Here is an 18,603-nt window from a genome sequence, read left to right as displayed (position 1 = left end):
TTTACTTTTTATTTTGAGACAGTCTTGCTAAATTGTTCAAACTTGTGATCCTCCTGCCTCAGCCTTCTGAGTAGCTGGGACAGTACCTGGCTTGGGCTACTTAGTTTTGAAAGCAAGTTACAAAGGGCTGAGGTTTGCATTTTCTTTGGTGGGATGAGGAGCCATGGAGAAGGATGATGTGACCCAAACCTGCAAGTGGATGGACAGTCCCCCCAACCCAGCCCCTCATACTCAATTCAGCTGCTTCTCTAGCCAGTGTGGGTGGAAAGAAAGGTCCTCACCTCTTCAGAGAGACTCTGCCAGGACAGGGCTGCAAGTACTCAGGACTCAGTTGGCCTGAGTCCCTCTGTCTCATTGACACATCATTCTGCCCTCCTGTTCACCCTGGGCTCTGCATCTAGGGGAGGTGCGTGGTGCTGTCCACGGTGCTGAAACACTGCCCCCTCTTTGATGTATTCCCATTGGAATGACTGGTGCCCTCACCACTGTTTCTGTTGGGCAGAGACTTTCTTTTTCATTTTACAGATGAGAATTAGAGACCCCAAAAGAGGTAGAACCAGAGCTATGAACTCATTTTCCGACCTTCCAGTCCAAGACTCTTTTCCCTCTCTGGGAAGCCCTAGTGAAATTCACCAATGGATGCCCCAAATAATGCCATTGCTGCTGCCAAGTTAACAAGTAAAATGCCCAGAGTCTCTTCCCACCTCCATCCCCATATCTGTGCCCCAAATGCTGACAGGCATGTCCACCTCACGGTGCTTCCTGAGACTGACTGACCATTCAGGGTAACCCACAGGTCCTTGAGTGGACCTGCCTGCAACAGCTCATCCTGATACTCTCCTGTGTGTGTGTATGTATATGTGTGTGTGTGTGTGTGTGTGTGTGTGTGTGTGTGTGTGTGTGTGTGCATGCACTAGGACTTGGGGAAACAAGTCCCCCCACTACCCTCACAACTTAGTATTTCACCAGAGGTCTATCATGTTCCAGGCACTAAGCTGGGAATTTTCTGTGTGAAGTTTCCCACTCTCACAGCTGAAGTCTCAGGCAGGACAAGTGTCTTGCCAGTAGGCAGAGCAGGGGTTGGAAAGTCAGGATTGAACACATATTTGTGTGGTCCCCTGGTGCCCCTTCTGTTGGAGCTCATCAGCTATCAGAAGAGAGTTCAGTGGCTCCCACCACTAGTGGCTTTTTAATCCTAGGCAAGTCACTTATCCTGTTTGAACTTCAGCTCCTCATTTGCAAATGGAGGAAAGTGAAAGTGTACCACTGCAGGGCTCTTGTGAGGCATAAAGGAGATGATGCATGCAGCAAGGATCCAATGAGTGTCACTGCTAGTGTGGATGCGATTATTATCAGAGTACCACTCCTTGGTGGTGGCTGGACGGGTGTCCAATGAGCCTTTCCATACACATCCCACCTCAGTCCTTAGCAGAGTAAAAATCCAGTGTTCTGGCAAGAAAGGAGAGAGTGTGAGGGCTAACATGCCCAGCATGCCAAGCAGGGCCTGCTTCTGCCCCATATCCCTGTGCCCTCCGGGGATGGGGACCACCTGGTTGGAACAGACATGTCACGGAGTCCCAGGGGTGGTTCTGCACTACCTCATCAGCACTGCTCATGTTGGTGTTGAGCCCAAGACCCCTCTCAGCCCTCAGAGAGGTAGCATTCATAAAGCTGCTCGACATCCTCTATACAGGGCCCTGTGAGGAGGGCTCTGGTGGTAGGGGACAGCTGAGGATGTGGCCTTCCATCCGTGACCAAGCATGTCAGCTACTCACATCTGACAGCAGGCAAGAATGGTTGACTCCTTCTATCTTACAGATAAGGGAACTGAGGCCCAAGAAGATGAAGTAAGGTGTCCAAGGTTACTGAGCCTAGGATGAAAGTCTCCAAATGCCCAGAAACAGGCTCTTTCAATTAGTTCATCACCAATTCCCTATCCTAAAGCCTTTCAGGAAGTAAGCAGGTGTATAAATTCACAAACCATCCAACAGACAAAGTCATAGCTAATTATTACTGACTGCGGGATATTTTGAGGGGACCCTTAGCTGAGTCTGCTCTGCAGATTGATTGCCCCATTCCCCACTTTGGCCAGAGCTGACTAATTGCAGGAAGTCACATTCGTTGGGAAGCTGGGGTGAGGGCAAGAGTAACAGTATCCCCCTTGGAGCCTGGTGCTTGCAGAAATGAGTCACTTGCTGGTTGAGAACAGTTGACTGTGCTGTAATCACCTTGAGGGGACCCTGCCTAACACCCAACAGGGCCCCGGAAAGCCTTTGCAGGTATAATGAGGCTGAGCAGGAGATGAATGGGAATCTGTGGGGTCTCACCAGGGCAGCGTGGCTCACAATCTGTCTTAGTCCTGAGCCCCAGGCAGGAAGGACTCCAGTGTGAGATGATGCCAGCAAGCGTCAAGCCCCCCCAAAGTTCAAGGACAGGAAGTAATTTGCATCCCAGATGGGAGGCAGTGGCCTGGCCTCTAGACTACTGAAGCTTTGACTGGAGGCAGTGAGCACAGACGCTGGTCTCCCCAGGCCCTCCCAGGCCCTGATTTTCTCCTCTTCCGAGGGGCAGAGATTAAGCAGGCAGCTGGGGGTAAAAAGGGGGAACAAGGAGGACGGGCCATCAGGATGCCATGACAATGCACATGAACAAACTGTGACACCCCTCATGCCACCCCCTTGGTGCACATACCATCTGGCTCTTACTTTCCCTTATGTCCCAGAAGTGGATATTTTCCCAATTTGGTCCATGGAGTTCACATAGCAGATCATCTTGGACATCAGTTGGTTCATCTCTCCCTGTCCACTCACCATTTACACATGAAGGAACTGGGACTGGTGAGTCCCAGTCACAGAATTACCACAGTAGCCAAGTTGGGACTTGGCTAGGGTCCGGACACCCCATCAGCAGTTTGGTGCAGTCAGCTTCAATCTCTTGATCATTTGGCTACATGAGATTTTTAATCCTAGGTAACTATTCTCTCCTACACAAACCCCAAAACTAGAGTGCTACCACTTTTCTGTGGGAGTTATGGACCACAATTCACACCAATTCAGACAAACTAGAGAGGAAACCCCTAGAAGGAACAGATTTTTCCCTTTAAAGATGCCAAAGAATTTACTGAGGAGGAGGAAGAGGAGTTAGGCAATGTTTGGTCCTGAGTCCCACTTTGCAGACCAGGGATGACCTGCCTCCAAAGACAGTGTCACCAAGCAAGCAAGCACCTGCCTGCCATCATCATGACAGGGCTCTCTTGTAGACCAGTGGATCACCACCTTGGCAGCACAGTCAGATCACACCCAGACCAAGAATACCAGCGCCTCTGGGAGCGGGGTCAGGCATCAGTGCAGCTGAGTCAAAAACCACAGTTAAGCATTTACTTCCTCCTCAAGCGGGGGACCACTCACTCACAGCATCCACATCACCTGGGAGCTTGTCAAAGATGCAGAGCCTCAGGCCTCACCCAGATCTACTGGATCAGAAGTTGACATTCAACAAGGCCCAATGCAATAGCGTCTCTCTATATCCTTTCTCTATACCTGTAAGCAACCCTGAAGGCAGGTGTTCCATTTCACATGTGAGAAAGTAGAATCTAAGAGAGGCTAGGCTACTGGCCTAAGTCACACCGTGAGTCAGACAGCCAGGATGTGACCCAGATCTGTTTCTAGAGGCCACATTCTTACAACTGCACAAACCACTTCCCATAGCACAATTAAAGAAAAAAAAATAGAGTCTGGGAGACAACTGCACGTGGGTCAACAACTGAGGTGGACTCAACTATGCATGTCCCACCTTTGAACAGGATTCTACTTCCAATGTCAAGTTCCCCAGAATCAAACCTCATAAAGATGAGCATAATTCATGAGGAAACACAAATAGTAAACAAACACGTGGGGAAAATGTTCACTCTCCGCAGTAATCAGAGAAATGCAAATTAGAGCAACAGCGAGGAGTCATTTTCTACCTATCTAATTAGCAAAGATTTTTTTTTAATGTTAGCAAAATTGAAATAGGTATACTCATAGACTACTGGTGACAGTGTAGACTTATATAACCCTGGAGGAAGGCGATATGGCAACATCCATCAAGAATCATAAATATATTATGCCCACTGACCTGGGAATTCACCCTAAGGAAATAGTTCAATAGGCACGGGGGAAGTTGTAGGAACCCGCGCGCTGGGAGCCAGCTGGGAACGTGGGAATCCACTTAATATTCAGCAGGAAGGGAATGGCTGAGAAAGCTGGGGGCGGGGGTCATTGGCTTCTGCAGTTCTGCAGCCATTTAAAATGATAATTAAGAAGCAGCAACATAGAAATGTAGGTGAAAGAAAGCAGAACGGGAAACTGCATATGTGCCCTGTAGTCATTATGATGTAAAAATGTCACGTGCATAAGGACATGGACAGGGAGGAACTGGCACAAAAGAAGAAAGCTGGTGTTTCAGAGTGGAGGGTGATGGAGAGACCTCCTCCACCGCTACTTCTACAATTACAAACCCCAGCCCCTCGGGAACAGCTTCAGGGGCTCTCCTGTCATGGACTCTCTGAAGGGGACACAAGGACATGCTCGTGTTTGGGCAAAAGACCAAACCCCTGTTGCCAGGAGGTAGTGAGGAGCTGGAGAGGCCCCACATCTTACCATGAAGCCTGGGGCACAAGTGCAACTCCCAGTGACGCTGTGGCAGTCGGCGCCATTCTGACAGGTGCAAGGCAGCTGGCAGCCATCGCCATAGTGACCAGCAGGGCAGGACTCATTGCAGTGGTGGCCAGACCAGCCTGGCTGGCAGGTACAGGCTCCAGTGACTGGGTGGCAGCTGAGTCAGCGAGAGAAGGGGGAGAGGACAGTTCATCAGGGGTGTAGCCATGTCCCACCTTCTGCCCACCCCAAATCTGGTCTGCCCATCATAGCCAGATTGAAGGACCTGTGAGGTTAAATTGCTCAGAGCCTTGTTTGTTTACGAGAAGAAGCCTAGACCACGTTAGTGGCCTCATTAGTCCCCAGAAACAGGCTCAAGGTGGTTATGTAACTTGCCTAAAGTCATACAGCAAGAAGGTAGCAAGATCAGGATTAGAACCCAGGCCTTCTGACTCCCAAATATGTATAAATATGCAGAGACCAGAGTCTCTTTAATTTCTTGTCTTGTTGGCTATGGAGTTCAGAGCTTCACACCACCTCACCCAAAGCAGATCCCTAGTGTGGTAAGAAGCATGAGAAGGTAGCAATGACCCCCAGGTGTTTCATGCACGTTGGATGATGAGTTAAACAAGACCTCCCGGCAGATGTGGCCTTCCTCCAAACCTGTGCTTTGCTAAGGTTTTCTCATATTGGGTGGGCTCTTCTCTAATCTATCTAGGCCAGAGAAAGGACCATTTGGCTGGAGGCAGGTGCTGCCTGGCATGTCCCCAGAGAGGGCAGCAACCTCTGGCAGGCAGTGGTGTGATCCAGCAGCCAATGTCCATTCATGGTCAGGGGCATGCTGGATGCGGTGCCCACGTGCTGCTTGGAGTTCCTACAGGAGTGTAACTGACGGCCACAGCTGCTGCGTCTGAAATCCTGAGGCCACATTTCCCTCCAGCTGCTCCACATCAGGGATACCAGGTGGGCGCTCTGCTGGGCGCGCTGGCCTGCTCTGGTGGGCACCTTTGCTTTCAAGGCTTCCTGTGGTACTGCTGTGAGCTCAGACTGTTCCACCCACCTTTCCTTCCTTTCTTCTCTCCTTCGCATGGGTCAGACCTGCATTGCGGTCTGACAGCTCCCTTTCCATTTTCCTTGCAGACAGATGTTCCCCTAGTAAATCTTTTGTATTTGATACACCCTGCCCAGACTAACACCCCAGAAAAGGAGCTGGATGGTAGAAACAAGCCAGTTAGATTCCCCGTGTGTCCCCCTGCTCTGGAGCCCAGCTCAAGGGAAATTATCAAGAGAAATGTGCACTGGGCTGGCAGGAGGGGCCCCCACCAGTCCTCTTTCTGCTAAGTTCCATGAGGATGGGCTTTATTTCTAGGTTACTGATGGGTTCCCAGTCCCAGGCTCAGAGTCACTGCCCGATTACATATTTGGGAATGAGCACAACTTTCACTGGGTTTAATTGTGTTCTGTGTCTGTTGACATGTCTGTCAGGTCTCCCCACCGGGTGCAGCTCTCCGGGGGAGCCCTTGTCTGTCTCACTTACCTCTCAGGGCTTGGCAGGGTTCCTGGAACATGGGAGGTGCTTAATGTATATTTGACGAATGAATTAATGAACAAACTAATTATGTGCAGCCCAACCAAGCAATTTCTCGTCTGGGGGCCCTGGTTTTCTTACAGAAAATGAGGGGGTGGACAGATGCAGACGATTCCTGAATAGTAAGTGCAAGTAGCTAATAATCACTTTGGAAAATGTTTAGTCTCATTAATCATCAAGTCAAAACAACAATTGGATATCACTTTTTCTCTATCAAAACAGTGAAGTTTTTTTTTTTTTTTTTTTTTTTTTTAAATGCTGGTAAAAGTTTCAAAATGATTTGAGGTTATGTATCAGGAGACCTAAAAACGTTCTGACTCTTTGGTCTCGTAATTCCATTTCTAAGAATCTATCCTAAGGAAATAATCAGAGTCATGCAGAAAGATTTATGCACAGAGATGTTCCCTGAAGCATTATTTATAACAGTGGAAAAAGGAAGCAATTTGAATAATAATAAATAATATGTGACCAGGCTATTAAAGCAGCAGACACTTTATACACATATTTCTAATCTTCAGAAACCTGCAAATTAGGAATTTAAGCCTGTTTCACAGATGGCAGCTGGAGGTTATATGACTTGTCCAAGGTCACACAGCTAAGTGGGTGAGTGGTAGAACTAGGATTCTGATCCTGGTCTATCTGGCCATATTTATCCCCTGCCTCAGGCTGCCTCTGACAACAGGGTGATGGTTAAATGAATTATGATCATCTGCATGAAGGAATGCTAGAGAGGTATCCATTATTTTCAAAATATTTAATGATATGATACAGAGTTGTTACAATTTGAATTTGGAATGTCCCCCAAAGTCTCTTGTATTGAAGACTTGGTCCCCACTGCAGCAACATTCACAGGTAGGGCTTTTAGGAAATGATTGGATCATGAAGGTTGTAACCTCATCCGGGGATTAAGTCATTCGATGGATTCATTTATAATTTGAATGGACTCTTAGGAAGTGGTGGAAACTGTGAGGTGAGACCTATTTGGAAGAAGTAGGATACTGGGGTGTGCCCTGGAAAGCTTGCGCACGATCCCTTTCTTTCTCTCTTCTCTCTCCCCTCTCTCTGCATCCTGGCTGCCACGAGCTGAGAAATTTCGCCATGCTTTTCCACCATGATGATCAGCCTCACCTCAGGCCCAAAGCACTCAAGCCAGCAGACAAGGATGGAAACCTCTGAAACCATGAGCCAAAGCAAACCTTTCCTCTTCTGAGTTGTTTTTCTTGGGTATTTGTCCCAGTGACGAAAATCTGACCAACACATGTGTTAGTGAAATAAGCAAATTACATACAAAGTCATGATCGGAAATATGGAAAAGTGAGATAGATGCAGACATGGACAAAGAATGAACAAATCACAACAAAATGAATTTTGTGCTTACCTCTAGGTTGAGAAATTACGAGTGACTGAGTTTTTTTGTTAAATGTCTATGTATTCTCTAACTTTCTAAAACTATCAAATTTATAAAGATATAAAGCAATAAAAACTGTAAATATATAACAAAGAAGCATGGAGGTAAGGCATGAGTTTTTGAAACTTTCTGACCTTCACAGTTCTAGAAAAATTCCCCCCCTCATATAAGTGATGGGCACAGATGCCATGGGCAGAACCCACTTTGTGTCCCTAACCCTCAGCTCTACTCTCTCTCTCTCTTTCTCAACAATCTGAGCAAAGCCATTAGGCACAGCCTTTCTAGGTTCCAACTTTCCAGGGGCCTCCTCTGGGATTCTGGTTTAGAGTCAGAGGAACCAGCTCAGTCACAGTCATAAAGGCTGACATGCTTGGACGCAGGAAGGACCCAGCAGGTCTTGGCTGCAGCCATTGGCCCTGCCCAGTCCTGGAGATTCTCAAAAGTTCTCAGGCACGTTTCTGCTCTTCTCATCGGTAGATTCTCCTGCTCCCTCTGCAGCGAGAATGGCCAGGCTGGAATTCACTCACCAAAGGCTCTCATTGTGGCCAAGACGCAGCCTCCTGAAAAGCACGCTCGCTCACAGTGCGATCCCACCAGGACTGTGTAGAGCTTGCTTTCCTCCTTTGATCTCCACCACTATCTTTGGCTGCTTGGAGGCTGTCTAGGTGCTAATTTCACTTTCCACTCTGGGAACCAGGAGGCCCAAGACCAGATCTAAAACCATTCCTTTCTTTCTGCTAACCACATCTCTATGATACTATTTCCAAAGATGAAATATCTGTGTTCTTAATTTGATTGTTTGTCTTGTCTTATAAAATTCCCAAAGTCCCTTTGAAAAGAGGATGGGGAATGGACAGCTGGGAACTGTGGTCACTGTGTTCACACCTTTGTCCCTCAGGAGAGGGACTTGCATATTCCCTGCTCCCAAGCTTCCCTTCCTCACAGCTAGGGTCCCTGTCGCCTTGAGTTCCATGGTGGGCCAGGCCCTGCTGGTGAGGCTCAGGTGGCAATCACTATCACGGGTGTTCAGGCTGGTTCCGTTCTCTCTGGTTTCCCCTACTTTTCTCCATTTTCCCCAGAAATAGATTAATCACAAGTTAATAGGAACTGAAAGCTGAACAATGCAGGAATCTTTTCGGAGTGGATTTTTCTGCCTTCCTTTTGGTTGCACTGAGATTTCCATCGAGTTCTCATCCGTGGGCTAAATCAAATCTTCCAAAGGTAAAACACGACCGTGGCTGCAGGCCTTCGTCGATGACAATCCAATTTGTGGAGGGGACACTGAAGAGGCCTGATGCTCAGGGCGCTCTCCCTCAAGGTTACTCCTGTATAAAGGAGGGTGGCTTCTTTGTGTGCACTACAAAGAGTCGATAGAGTGAAGTGCTGGGGAAGCTCACCAGTCACTTCTTCCTCCTGGGTATGATTCAACACTGTGGAATAGCCTGGCTGGGGGCAGGAGCCTGGAGAGGCTGGGCTGGGTGGGCAGGACTTGCCTTGGTGAGTGTCAGGAGTGCTTTGTCCTCCTAGGAAGATGCTCAGGACTTGTAAGTCATCTGGGAGGGGGCTTTGTGGTAAGTTGTGCAGAAGTTGGGGGGAAATGAGATGTGACTTCTAGGGATCTCACCTTCCTCTCTTGAGGAATTGGGTAGAAACTTCACTTTTAAAGACCACTAGAGAAGTTTTCTCCCACTCAGCTGATGGAAAGTGATGGATAGGCTGGGAAACAGGCATCGAGCGGAGAAGAGTCAGGACATTTGCTTAGACAGAGGTTGATCTGAGGCCAGCACCCCGGGTCCCATCACTCACCCCACAGCTGCAATTTAACTGCTTTGAGATTGGGAGTCAGAGAGTCACTCCTTTGCTTTTCTTGAATCCCAGGCAAAGGCTCTATGATGGGTCAAAGACTCATGGGAAGAGAGGGGCTGACCCGTGTCCACTCAGAGGGAAAGAGTTGTTCTCTGTGTCCGTGAAATCAAAGCCAAATGCAGCATGAAAGCATCCAGTTAGAGCAGAGGCTCGCAACCTCAGACAGTCTTACCTGCACCCCACCTGGGCATTTGGCAAGGACTGGAAACATTTCTGATGCTCATAACTTGGGCATGGGAAGGGGGAGCTACTGGCATCCACTGGACAGAGACTAGGGATCCTGCCAAACACTCCACAATGCACAGGATGGCCATGCCCAACGAGGACTCATCCAGCCCCAAATGTGAACAGTGACAAGACTGAGAAAGCCTGAGCTAGACAGAATTAAAAACTTTGTGTCAGGGGCTCAGCCACTGGGGCACTGTGCTAGGAGAAAGGGGTGAAATAATAAAAAGCAGACATCACATCATATGCAGAACAGGGGTGAAATATTAAAAATAGGCAGACATCAGTTCATGTGCAGAACACCAGGAGGGATGGGCTGTTCGAGGTGATTGCGGTGGTGCCTTTTTATGGAAGGCCTACTCTATGCTGGGCACTGGGCAATACTGATGCAGCAACCACAGAAATAGACAAGCCAGGCCATTTGAACCCGCAGGGCCCAGGCAGTGACAAAGCTCCACTTCAGTGAGGACATGAGTTCTGAGGGGTGTGCCTGGGGGTGGCCTGGCAGGCACCCTCCGAGCCCCCAGCCCTAGGAATCACTACTGCTTCCCAGTCCCTGAAACATGACATGCGTTAAAGACAGTAAAGCAAATAATCATTAATATTGGATGGGCTGAGATTAGCGACGGAGAAGAGGGAGTCCTTCCAGATTAATAATGCATCGAGGACTCCTTCAGAGGAGAGATAAATTATGCAGGGCACGGTTGCTCAGGCACGGGAGGAAAACAATAGCTCTTTAATTTGGGGCTTGACTGGATCTCTGTGGTAGAGGCTTCCCCCTGCACGGGACCCCAGCAGAAGCCTTGCGGAAGCCTCGAAGCCTTCCTTGTCTTCCCAGCAGGGGTGGGTGTCCCGGTGTTGTCCTCCACATGGGCAACAGAGAGGCAGCTGCCCACTCTCTGACAGCCACATGGGGCCCTGTGTTTAATGCCTTGCAGCTCCCGCCTGCTCTGCAGACCCAGCCCAGATGCCACTTCCTCCAGGGAGCCTTCTAGAACTAAGGTAGCAGTCACTAACTAGTGGTAGGTGGTGGTTCAGCAAATAGAATTTTCCTTTCTCAGAAGGACATATAGAAAGCTGTGCCTCTGGTATTGTCAATGCCTGGTGTGTGTGCACACAGACCCGAGGTCCTGAGGCTGACTCATGACCCAGCCCTACAGCACTCAGTGTTTGTTGAATGAATGAGCAAATGAACACTCAGGTCACGTATACAGGCAGTTTTCTGGCTCCAGCACCTCTCTGGACAGTTTCCTTCCCAACTGCCACCCTTGCCTAGAACTACCCTGCTGCTCAGCCAGAGAACTGAGGGCCATTTTCATCTAAGCTGGGACACATGCTGAGGGGCCTCTACTTGCAGTGACCTGAGGTGCCTTGGTGATTTGTGAAAAATCAAGCTGGCAATGAAGAGGGGCAGAGGCTAAGTCCAGCAGTCCTGGCACCAGGGCTGCAGAATGGAAGTGTGCTCTGCTCCCCCAGGGCAGCCAGAGCCCCCCTTGGCTGCCCACAGGCTGAGGAGAAGGGATGCTCCCCACACCTGCTACCTCCAGACGAGAAGCAGTCAGAACTAAGGGTTGGGGAGGCGTTTATCTGGGGCCCAGGTTCAGGCTCCTCTGGAAGCAGGGGCCAGCTTCTGCTCAGGTGCCCCAAGCCACACAGGACACAGAAGCAGGGAAGAGCAGATCCCATGCCAAGGCCCTGATGAAGGGCTGACTTCTGTCCCTCCTGTTCCTCTACCTTGCCAGGGCCTGCTGGGACCCAGGATGGGTCATACAAACTGTTAAGGTTCCTTCGAGTATTGCTCTCTATGTCTCAAGACCCTGAGGTCACCAAACCCCTTCCTTGCTGCTGTGAGTGGGGTCTCAGAGTCCCAGTTTGAAATGTAGGCAGCTGGTTGTGGTGGACAGAATCAACTGGGCTCGGGTCCTGACTGTGGCCATGTGGCCTTGGCTTCCCCCTTTTTATCAAGGCCATTATAGGAGCTGATGGCTGAGGTCTCCCACCTTTTGCCCGTCCTGGATGGCCATGCTGGAGGTGGGGGCTGAGAAACCCCTGTCCACCCGAGCCCACCCTGCCCCTGCCCAGGCCCACCTGATGGTGTTGTCGGTGTCACAGGGGCAGGGCAAGGTGCAGCCTGGGCCATGCAGGCCCTCGGGGCACAGTCGCTCCTGGCAGCGCGGGCCCTTGTAGCCAGGTTCACACTCGCAGGCACCGGTGGTGGGCGAACACTGGCCCCCGTTGTGGCAGTCACAGCGCTGTGAGCACTGGAAGCCGAAGGTCCCGAAGGGGCACTCCTCTTGGCACCTGTGGAGTAGCAGAGCAGGGCTGTGGGCTGGGCTCCCTCACCTGCTCTTCCAGATCCTCCCAGCACGCACCCTTTCCTGCCTCCCCATCCCACGGCCTTCCTCCTCTATCCTCCAGGAAGCACTCCCTGGTGTAGTTCACCGGGTCGGCTCCCTGCCTCAGGCCGGGTCTCCTTAGCACCTCAGCAATGAGTTTGTACAATTATGTTCCACTGATACCGAATCTGATGTTTTTTCAAATTGTGGTAAACTACATATGCTATGGTTTAAATGTCTGTATCTCCTCCAAAATTCAGGATGGAACTCAATCCCCAGTGTGATAGCGTTAAGAGGTGCTGCCTTGGGAAATTAGGTCATGAGGCTTCTGCTCTCGTGAATGGATTCATGTGCCCATAAAACCAGCTAGGTCTATTTCTTTGCCCTTCCATCTCTTGCAACACTGGAGGACACAGCGCCAAGGTGTCATCTTAGAAGCAGAGACCAGGCCCTCACCAGCTCGGCACTTTGATTTTGGATATCCCGGGCTCCCAAATTGTGAGAACTGGAAAACTGTGTTCATAAATTACCCAGTCTCAGGTATTTGGTCACAGCAGCATGAATGATTAAGACAATGTTTAATAGAAAACTTACCACTCTAACCACTGAAGTGCACAGCTCAGTGGCATTAAATACTTGTGTACTATCCTGCAACTATTACCACCATTCATCTCCAGAATTTTTTCATCTTCACAAACTGAAACTCTGGACCAATTAATAATAAACCTTATGTTTAAAAATATATCTTAACATGTCTGAAATCAGATAAGTCGTATAACTGATGATGTGACATAGTTTATCAGTATTTTTCATTCTTAGCAATGTATAAAATAATGACGCATCTTATAATTAGTGGCATCTGAGGTTTGATGAAATGGGGTAATTCCGTTGCTATGCACTGTGTTGCTGGAGTCTGGGGCACACGTACAGGCTCTCTTCTCTGCTGAGTGATGCTTCTCCTCCCCTAGGTGGAGCTTCCCCCAGGAGAAGAGGCATCCTCCTTCATCAGATGGGGGCCATTTCCCCTTCCTGGGATTGGAGATCTCCTTGAGATCAGGGCCAGGGCTGGGTCTCTCCATCACCTGTGAGCCCCCACCCCCATCCCAACCAGGAGGACTGGGACCCTTTAGCGTCCTGAGTGTGCTTGGGCTGGCACTCGGAGTGCACAGCATAATGACAATTGTTCTACTTCACGTGACTCACAACCACCAGGTGTGGATCCTCGGTGGGTGGGTATGATGCCCGCTGCTGACTGCCTGGCTTCCTGAATGTGCCTCTTACCCCAGCCCAGGGCTAGTTCCCAGGGGAGGCAAATTCATTGTCTAACAACTAGATCTTGACAAGGTAAGGGATAAACCTGGGGTGACTCCTGCATCCCTAAGACAGAAGGAAACAGCCTCTGGCCTCTGGGTTTTAGATTATGGGCTCCCCAGCGCTGCTTCAGTGGTGTGGATAGTGGAGAGCCAACCCAAAGGACATCCATGTCTTCATCATCAAATGGGACACTCACGGAACCTTATCAGTTTTTATTCGAGGATTCAATGAGATAGTGTGTATAAATGTTTAGAGAGGCAACCAGCTCATGCTCCATGTTCATAAAGAACTGTTAGTCGTTATTATTACTCTTTTTAATATTGTTTCTTATAGTTCTTAAAACAAAGCCCATCTGGTGTTCTGACTTTGGATCCTGGCATGAAAAAGCTCCAAGGGAAGAATTCTCATGTGAACAGTGGAGTGGTCTTGAGGAATTATAAGTATTTTAATTATCCTATTTTCCCATTTCTCAGGTATTCTGTATGTCTTCTACAGTAACCAGAGGGAAAAGTAATAATAGATTTTTAAAAAAAATATGACTCAAACTTCTTTATCATATCCTGGAGGGTCATGGGTAAAACTGAGCATTTTCCTCACAGGCAGGGCAGGGTGAGTCCACGTCCCTGTGAGCTCAATGGCCCAACATGAGGGTGAGTGGTCACACTCCAGGAGATTCAGGAAGGCCAGCTGTGCATGGGGCCGAGAGCCCCATGAGAGTCAGTGTGTCAGGGAGACTGGAGATTGGGGTGCCCCTGTCTGTCCCTATCTAATCTTTTCTGTCTTTGCTGCTCTGTACCCACAGTGACAGGAAGAGGAGGAGAGTGACTAGTGTCTGGCCTTGAGAGCTTCCCTCACAGGAAGGCGTCACCATCTGTCTCCCCACAGAGCCACTGTGGCAAAGGAGGAATCTGGGAGAAGGGCCGGTAGCAGGGGAGATGATGGCAATAGCCCCAAACGCCAGAGAGAAAGGGGTTTCCAGCTGCATAGGCTGAACAGATAATCTCATTGCCTTCACTTGGAGTTGAGGAGGCTGAGTGAGACAGGTGAGGTGACTTCTCCAAGCTCGCGTAGGCTGTGAGCGGCCAAGATGACACTAGATCATCTTCCTGCATATCTTGTTGCATGTCAACCAATCTGAGGCCTCATGAAGAGAAAGACAGTGGAAAAGAGGGAGAAGAAAGAAGAGGGAAGGTGATGTCTAGAGAAGGAGTGGAAGAGGGAAGACAGAAAGGAGGATGGGGAGGATGAGGAGGAAGACTGAGGCAGACGGGAGGACCAAGGACAGTTAAAGACCTGCAGAATCACTCTCTGACTTGCCGGCCCTGGCTCAGCCTCCGAATGGATCTCTCCAGAAGTCACCAAGCTTTGCTTACCTCAGATGTCTCAAATGTCAGGGGAGAAAACTCACAATAGGAAACACCTCTTCCCCTACATTTGAACATTCCTGTCCTCTGCCTAGCAGGACTGGACAGAGACTGGACACGAAGCTCCTCTGAAGGAGCTCCCAGTCATACTTTTTGGTGTGACTGAATCCACAGCCCCACAAAAAGGATCTAGAAATGAAATAATGGCAACCTAATCCATTTACATAAACGGCCTCTATTTTTTTTCTTACAATTTAAAAAACTTATTTATTTAGAGATCAAGCAACGATGGCTAATGAATTTTACACAAAGCATGCTAATAACAGGGCCTGTGGAACAGAAGGGTAATCACAGCAGGAATTAGTTCTCTACTTAAACATCCTTCCTTTGCAACATATCAATCTAATGTGTCCAATATCACCATTAACAGCCAGATACATTGCTCAATTAAATTACAAAATGAGCTGCAAAGCCCTCGTTACGTCTTGTGTTTAATTTGCACTGGATTCAGCCTATCCGGGGAGGCCCACGTTATTATACCCGCTCAGCGTTAATATGCTCGTGATGATTTGGGGTGGGTTAATGCAGCTGTCACCTACAAAATAAATGGAGGCAATTTTACAAAATATTAAACACCAGGCAGCCTATTTAGGTGGGAAACCCAAATGCTATGTGGCCCTCTGAACTCTCCTGTGGTTGATTGGCAAAGATTGCTAAAAGGGCCCTTGGCTTTGGGGTTTCTGTTTGCCCATGGATCATGGCTGGAACCCTGGACCTACTTGTTTCCAATGACAAAAGGGATACATTCTTTCTCATATGGATGTAGATTGAAGCCAAGGGGTCCTATTCTGATTTGGGGTCTTCCTGGTTCCTGTCCTCAGTGGCTCATCCTTAGCATTGCCTGATTTAAGGGAGAGGTTGCTCTAGTCCTGGATCCCCAGATGCCACAACCCACGCTCTAGGCCGGGAAGTCATGTAGATGAACAGTGATTGGTAGAGAGTCAGTAAAAGTTTCAGAGAACCACGGTTAAAGGACAGTCTCTTCTCTGGGCATCACTGAGGATTGGGGTGGAATCTAGTGAGAGCTGAAACCTTGATTTCATCCATTAGGTCCCAAAGGATGCATTGGTTGACTCAGCTTTACTCCCTGCTTCCTGATGTTGCCCAGGCAAGGGAGGCAGGGGGATGGCGAACAAATGTTCCTCTTGCTTTGCTTTGTCTGTGCAGAGTAACAACACCCAGGGGCCTGAAGGAAACATGGAGCCATGGAGCGAGGCAAGGGTGGGGGCGCCTCCTCTTTACTGGCCCTCTCTCTGGAAGAGACCCAGGTGGTGGAGAGTGAGGGGTAGGAGGCTCGGCCTGGGTTCCATGAGCAAATGCCCTCCTCCAGCTCCAAACCCACGCCCCCTGGCACACGCGCTCTCTTCCTCTGCCTCTTGCTATCAGCGTGGCCTCCTTCCTCCAACGGTGGCAAATGTGGGCATATGGCAATCCCTCAGTGAGGGGTTTTGGGGATCACCCATTCTGCTGGGTTGGTCTCCTTTGAGGACACCGGTGCCCTCGTTCAGTCTGCTCTCAGGCCACAGGCCTTCAAAGGATGCAAACTCTATCAGAATCTTTTGAGGGGGACTCAAATTCAGAATAAAGATCCACTTCCAGAAGAAATCAGGCAAACTGTGGGAACTGATTTTGCACTCAGCTTCCCTGGACTGGCTGTCAGTGTCTCCCTCTGTCAGTGCAGACAGTGGGTGGCAGGTGCTCAACTCCGTTCCCCAGGCACATCAGTGCAAATTCAGGGCCACTGGGCTGGGGGAGGGGATGCACTCTGTTGAGGAGGAAGGTTGAGTGGATGACTCTCCCTGGCAGGAGGACCCAGAATGTTTGCTGAGGAAGGAACTGGAAGGTGGGCAAACAGAGTGATAGGGGTTGGTAAACCTCAAACATTCCCTGCAAGGCTGCTGTGAATATGAAGAGTTGGTCAACACCATCCTTACCTGTCACCCATGTATCCGGCGGTGCAGTGGCACTGTCCAGTCACATGGTCACACTGCCCTCCGTGGTGGCAAGGGCAGTCCTGGCTGCAGTTCTGGCCAAATGTCCCTGGTGGGCAGGGCTGGGCACATACTGCCCCCTGAAATAGAGGCAGGAAGACATACATGGTGGCGCTCGAGATGTCATACTGAGGCCACGTCTCCTAGGAATGATACCGCTGTTGGGCCCCAGGGACCACCCCATCTTTCCAGTGGAAACAAAGAGATCTGGACACCGTGGCTCCACAGCCCTCATCTTAGAGATGGAGACACTGGGGCCAACATGGCTGTCCAACTATTCAGCACACACTGAGGGCTGTATACTAGGTGCTGTGTTAGGCACTAGGGGTACAAAAAATGAGACTTGAATTCTGTTCTCCCAGTTCACTGGGGAGAGAGCCAAGAAAAGCAGGAGATGCTGGTATTCTGCACAGAAATGCAATAAAGGGCTGAGCAGATGCCAGGAAGGAGCCCCCAACTGAACATGCTGAAGCAGAGGCCCACATTTATCTCTACTCCTTCCACAACTAGCTGACAGGAGAGTAAAGGGCCCAAAAGGTACAATCCTACAAGGACAAAGGGATAGAGGACAAGAGATGTCACATACTGGAAGATGGGAAAGCAGATGGAAGAGCAGAAACTGCTCTGGTTTCTACTTTTTCAACAATCCCTGCGCCCACCAAGTGAGTGTGGGAAACCATCTTGATGCTGGCTGATCCAGACCTTTCTAGCCTCAGAAAAGCTCAGGAATGCAGAAGACAGGCATCCATGGAAGGCCAAGACACAGATGTGGTGAACAGGACTGTGTGAAAGTTTATAAAAGAAGGAACTAGACCCTGATCTTTGTCCCCACCTCAAACAACCAGGTAACTTCCCAAGCCTTTCAGAAAGCTCGAGCACACAGGCTTTGGGTACAGGGACACAGAGTATTTCTACCTGCCAAATCGTCACACCCCTGCAGTCTTTCCATAAATCCCAGAATGACAATTCCAAACTACCCTTTCTGTGGCAGGAGGATGAGGATTCCTTTTGGGAGACACTGATGAGCTCAGGAGAAACGACCCACAGATACTGATGTCCCAGGGTCCCAGCAGCCAATCTAGCATCTCCCTTTGCCTCCAGTTGGCTTTTCTGGGGTTCACTGTAAAACATGATCGAAAGGTCAAAGATCATGTGATACCTGAAATAGGTTCTCACATGTAAGATGAAGACCAAAATAAATGGACAGACAAAAGGAACACAGAGGAATCAGTAACTATGCCAGGAGCAAAGAAAACTTAAAAGAAGAGAAGGAGAAACCCTCTATCATAATTAAAGTGAATATCCTCAGGTAGCTAGTTATAAGAAAGTATTCATGAAAGAAGAGAGTGCTATAAAGGGGATAGCTAGAGTAAGGAGTTTTAAGAAACCTTTTTTTTTAAATGTAGATAGACAGAATGCCTCTATTTTATTCATTTTTATGTGATGATAAGGATCGAACCCAGTGCCTCAAACATGTTAGACAAGCACTCTGCCACTGAGCCACAGCCCCAACCTGAGTAAAGAGTTCTTGAAAATAAAAAAGATGGCAGAAATTTGAAAATTGAAATAGGAGAGCTGGAAATTATTTGCTTGTTTGCTTTTGCAGTGCTGGGGATCAAACCCTAGGAATTCAAGCATGCTAGGCAAGTGCTCTACCACTGAGCTACACTCTAGCCCTAGAAGTGAGGTTGAATAAACCTCCTACAAAATAAAATGAGAGAAAGAGAGGACTGAAAACAGTAGAGAAAACATAATAGAAAGAAAGGAAGGGAGAAAGGAAGGAGGGAAGGAAGGGAGAAAAGAAGGAAGGAAAG

At 49.0% G+C, this 18,603-nt stretch overlaps 1 protein-coding gene across 10 annotated transcripts in view; it reads right to left on the bottom strand.

The window, feature by feature from the left end:
* Positions 1–18,603, bottom strand: part of Megf11 (multiple EGF like domains 11) — a 325,247-nt gene that overhangs the window by 50,778 nt on the left and 255,866 nt on the right. For all 10 annotated transcript variants that reach the window (XM_047538427.1, XM_047538434.1, XM_047538432.1 and 7 more), the window contains 3 exons: positions 16,733–16,869; positions 11,813–12,025; positions 4,641–4,815 (listed from right to left, as the gene is read on the bottom strand). In XM_047538427.1, coding sequence (XP_047394383.1) covers positions 4,641–4,815; positions 11,813–12,025; positions 16,733–16,869 — 525 coding nt within the window. The remainder of the gene's footprint in view (positions 1–4,640; positions 4,816–11,812; positions 12,026–16,732; positions 16,870–18,603) is intronic.

This window comes from Sciurus carolinensis, chromosome 2, assembly GCF_902686445.1.
Source record: "Sciurus carolinensis chromosome 2, mSciCar1.2, whole genome shotgun sequence".
NCBI lineage: Eukaryota > Metazoa > Chordata > Mammalia > Rodentia > Sciuridae > Sciurus > Sciurus carolinensis.
The sequence above is the reverse complement of the archived record's forward strand: the minus strand, read 5'-3'. Positions and strand labels throughout refer to the sequence as shown.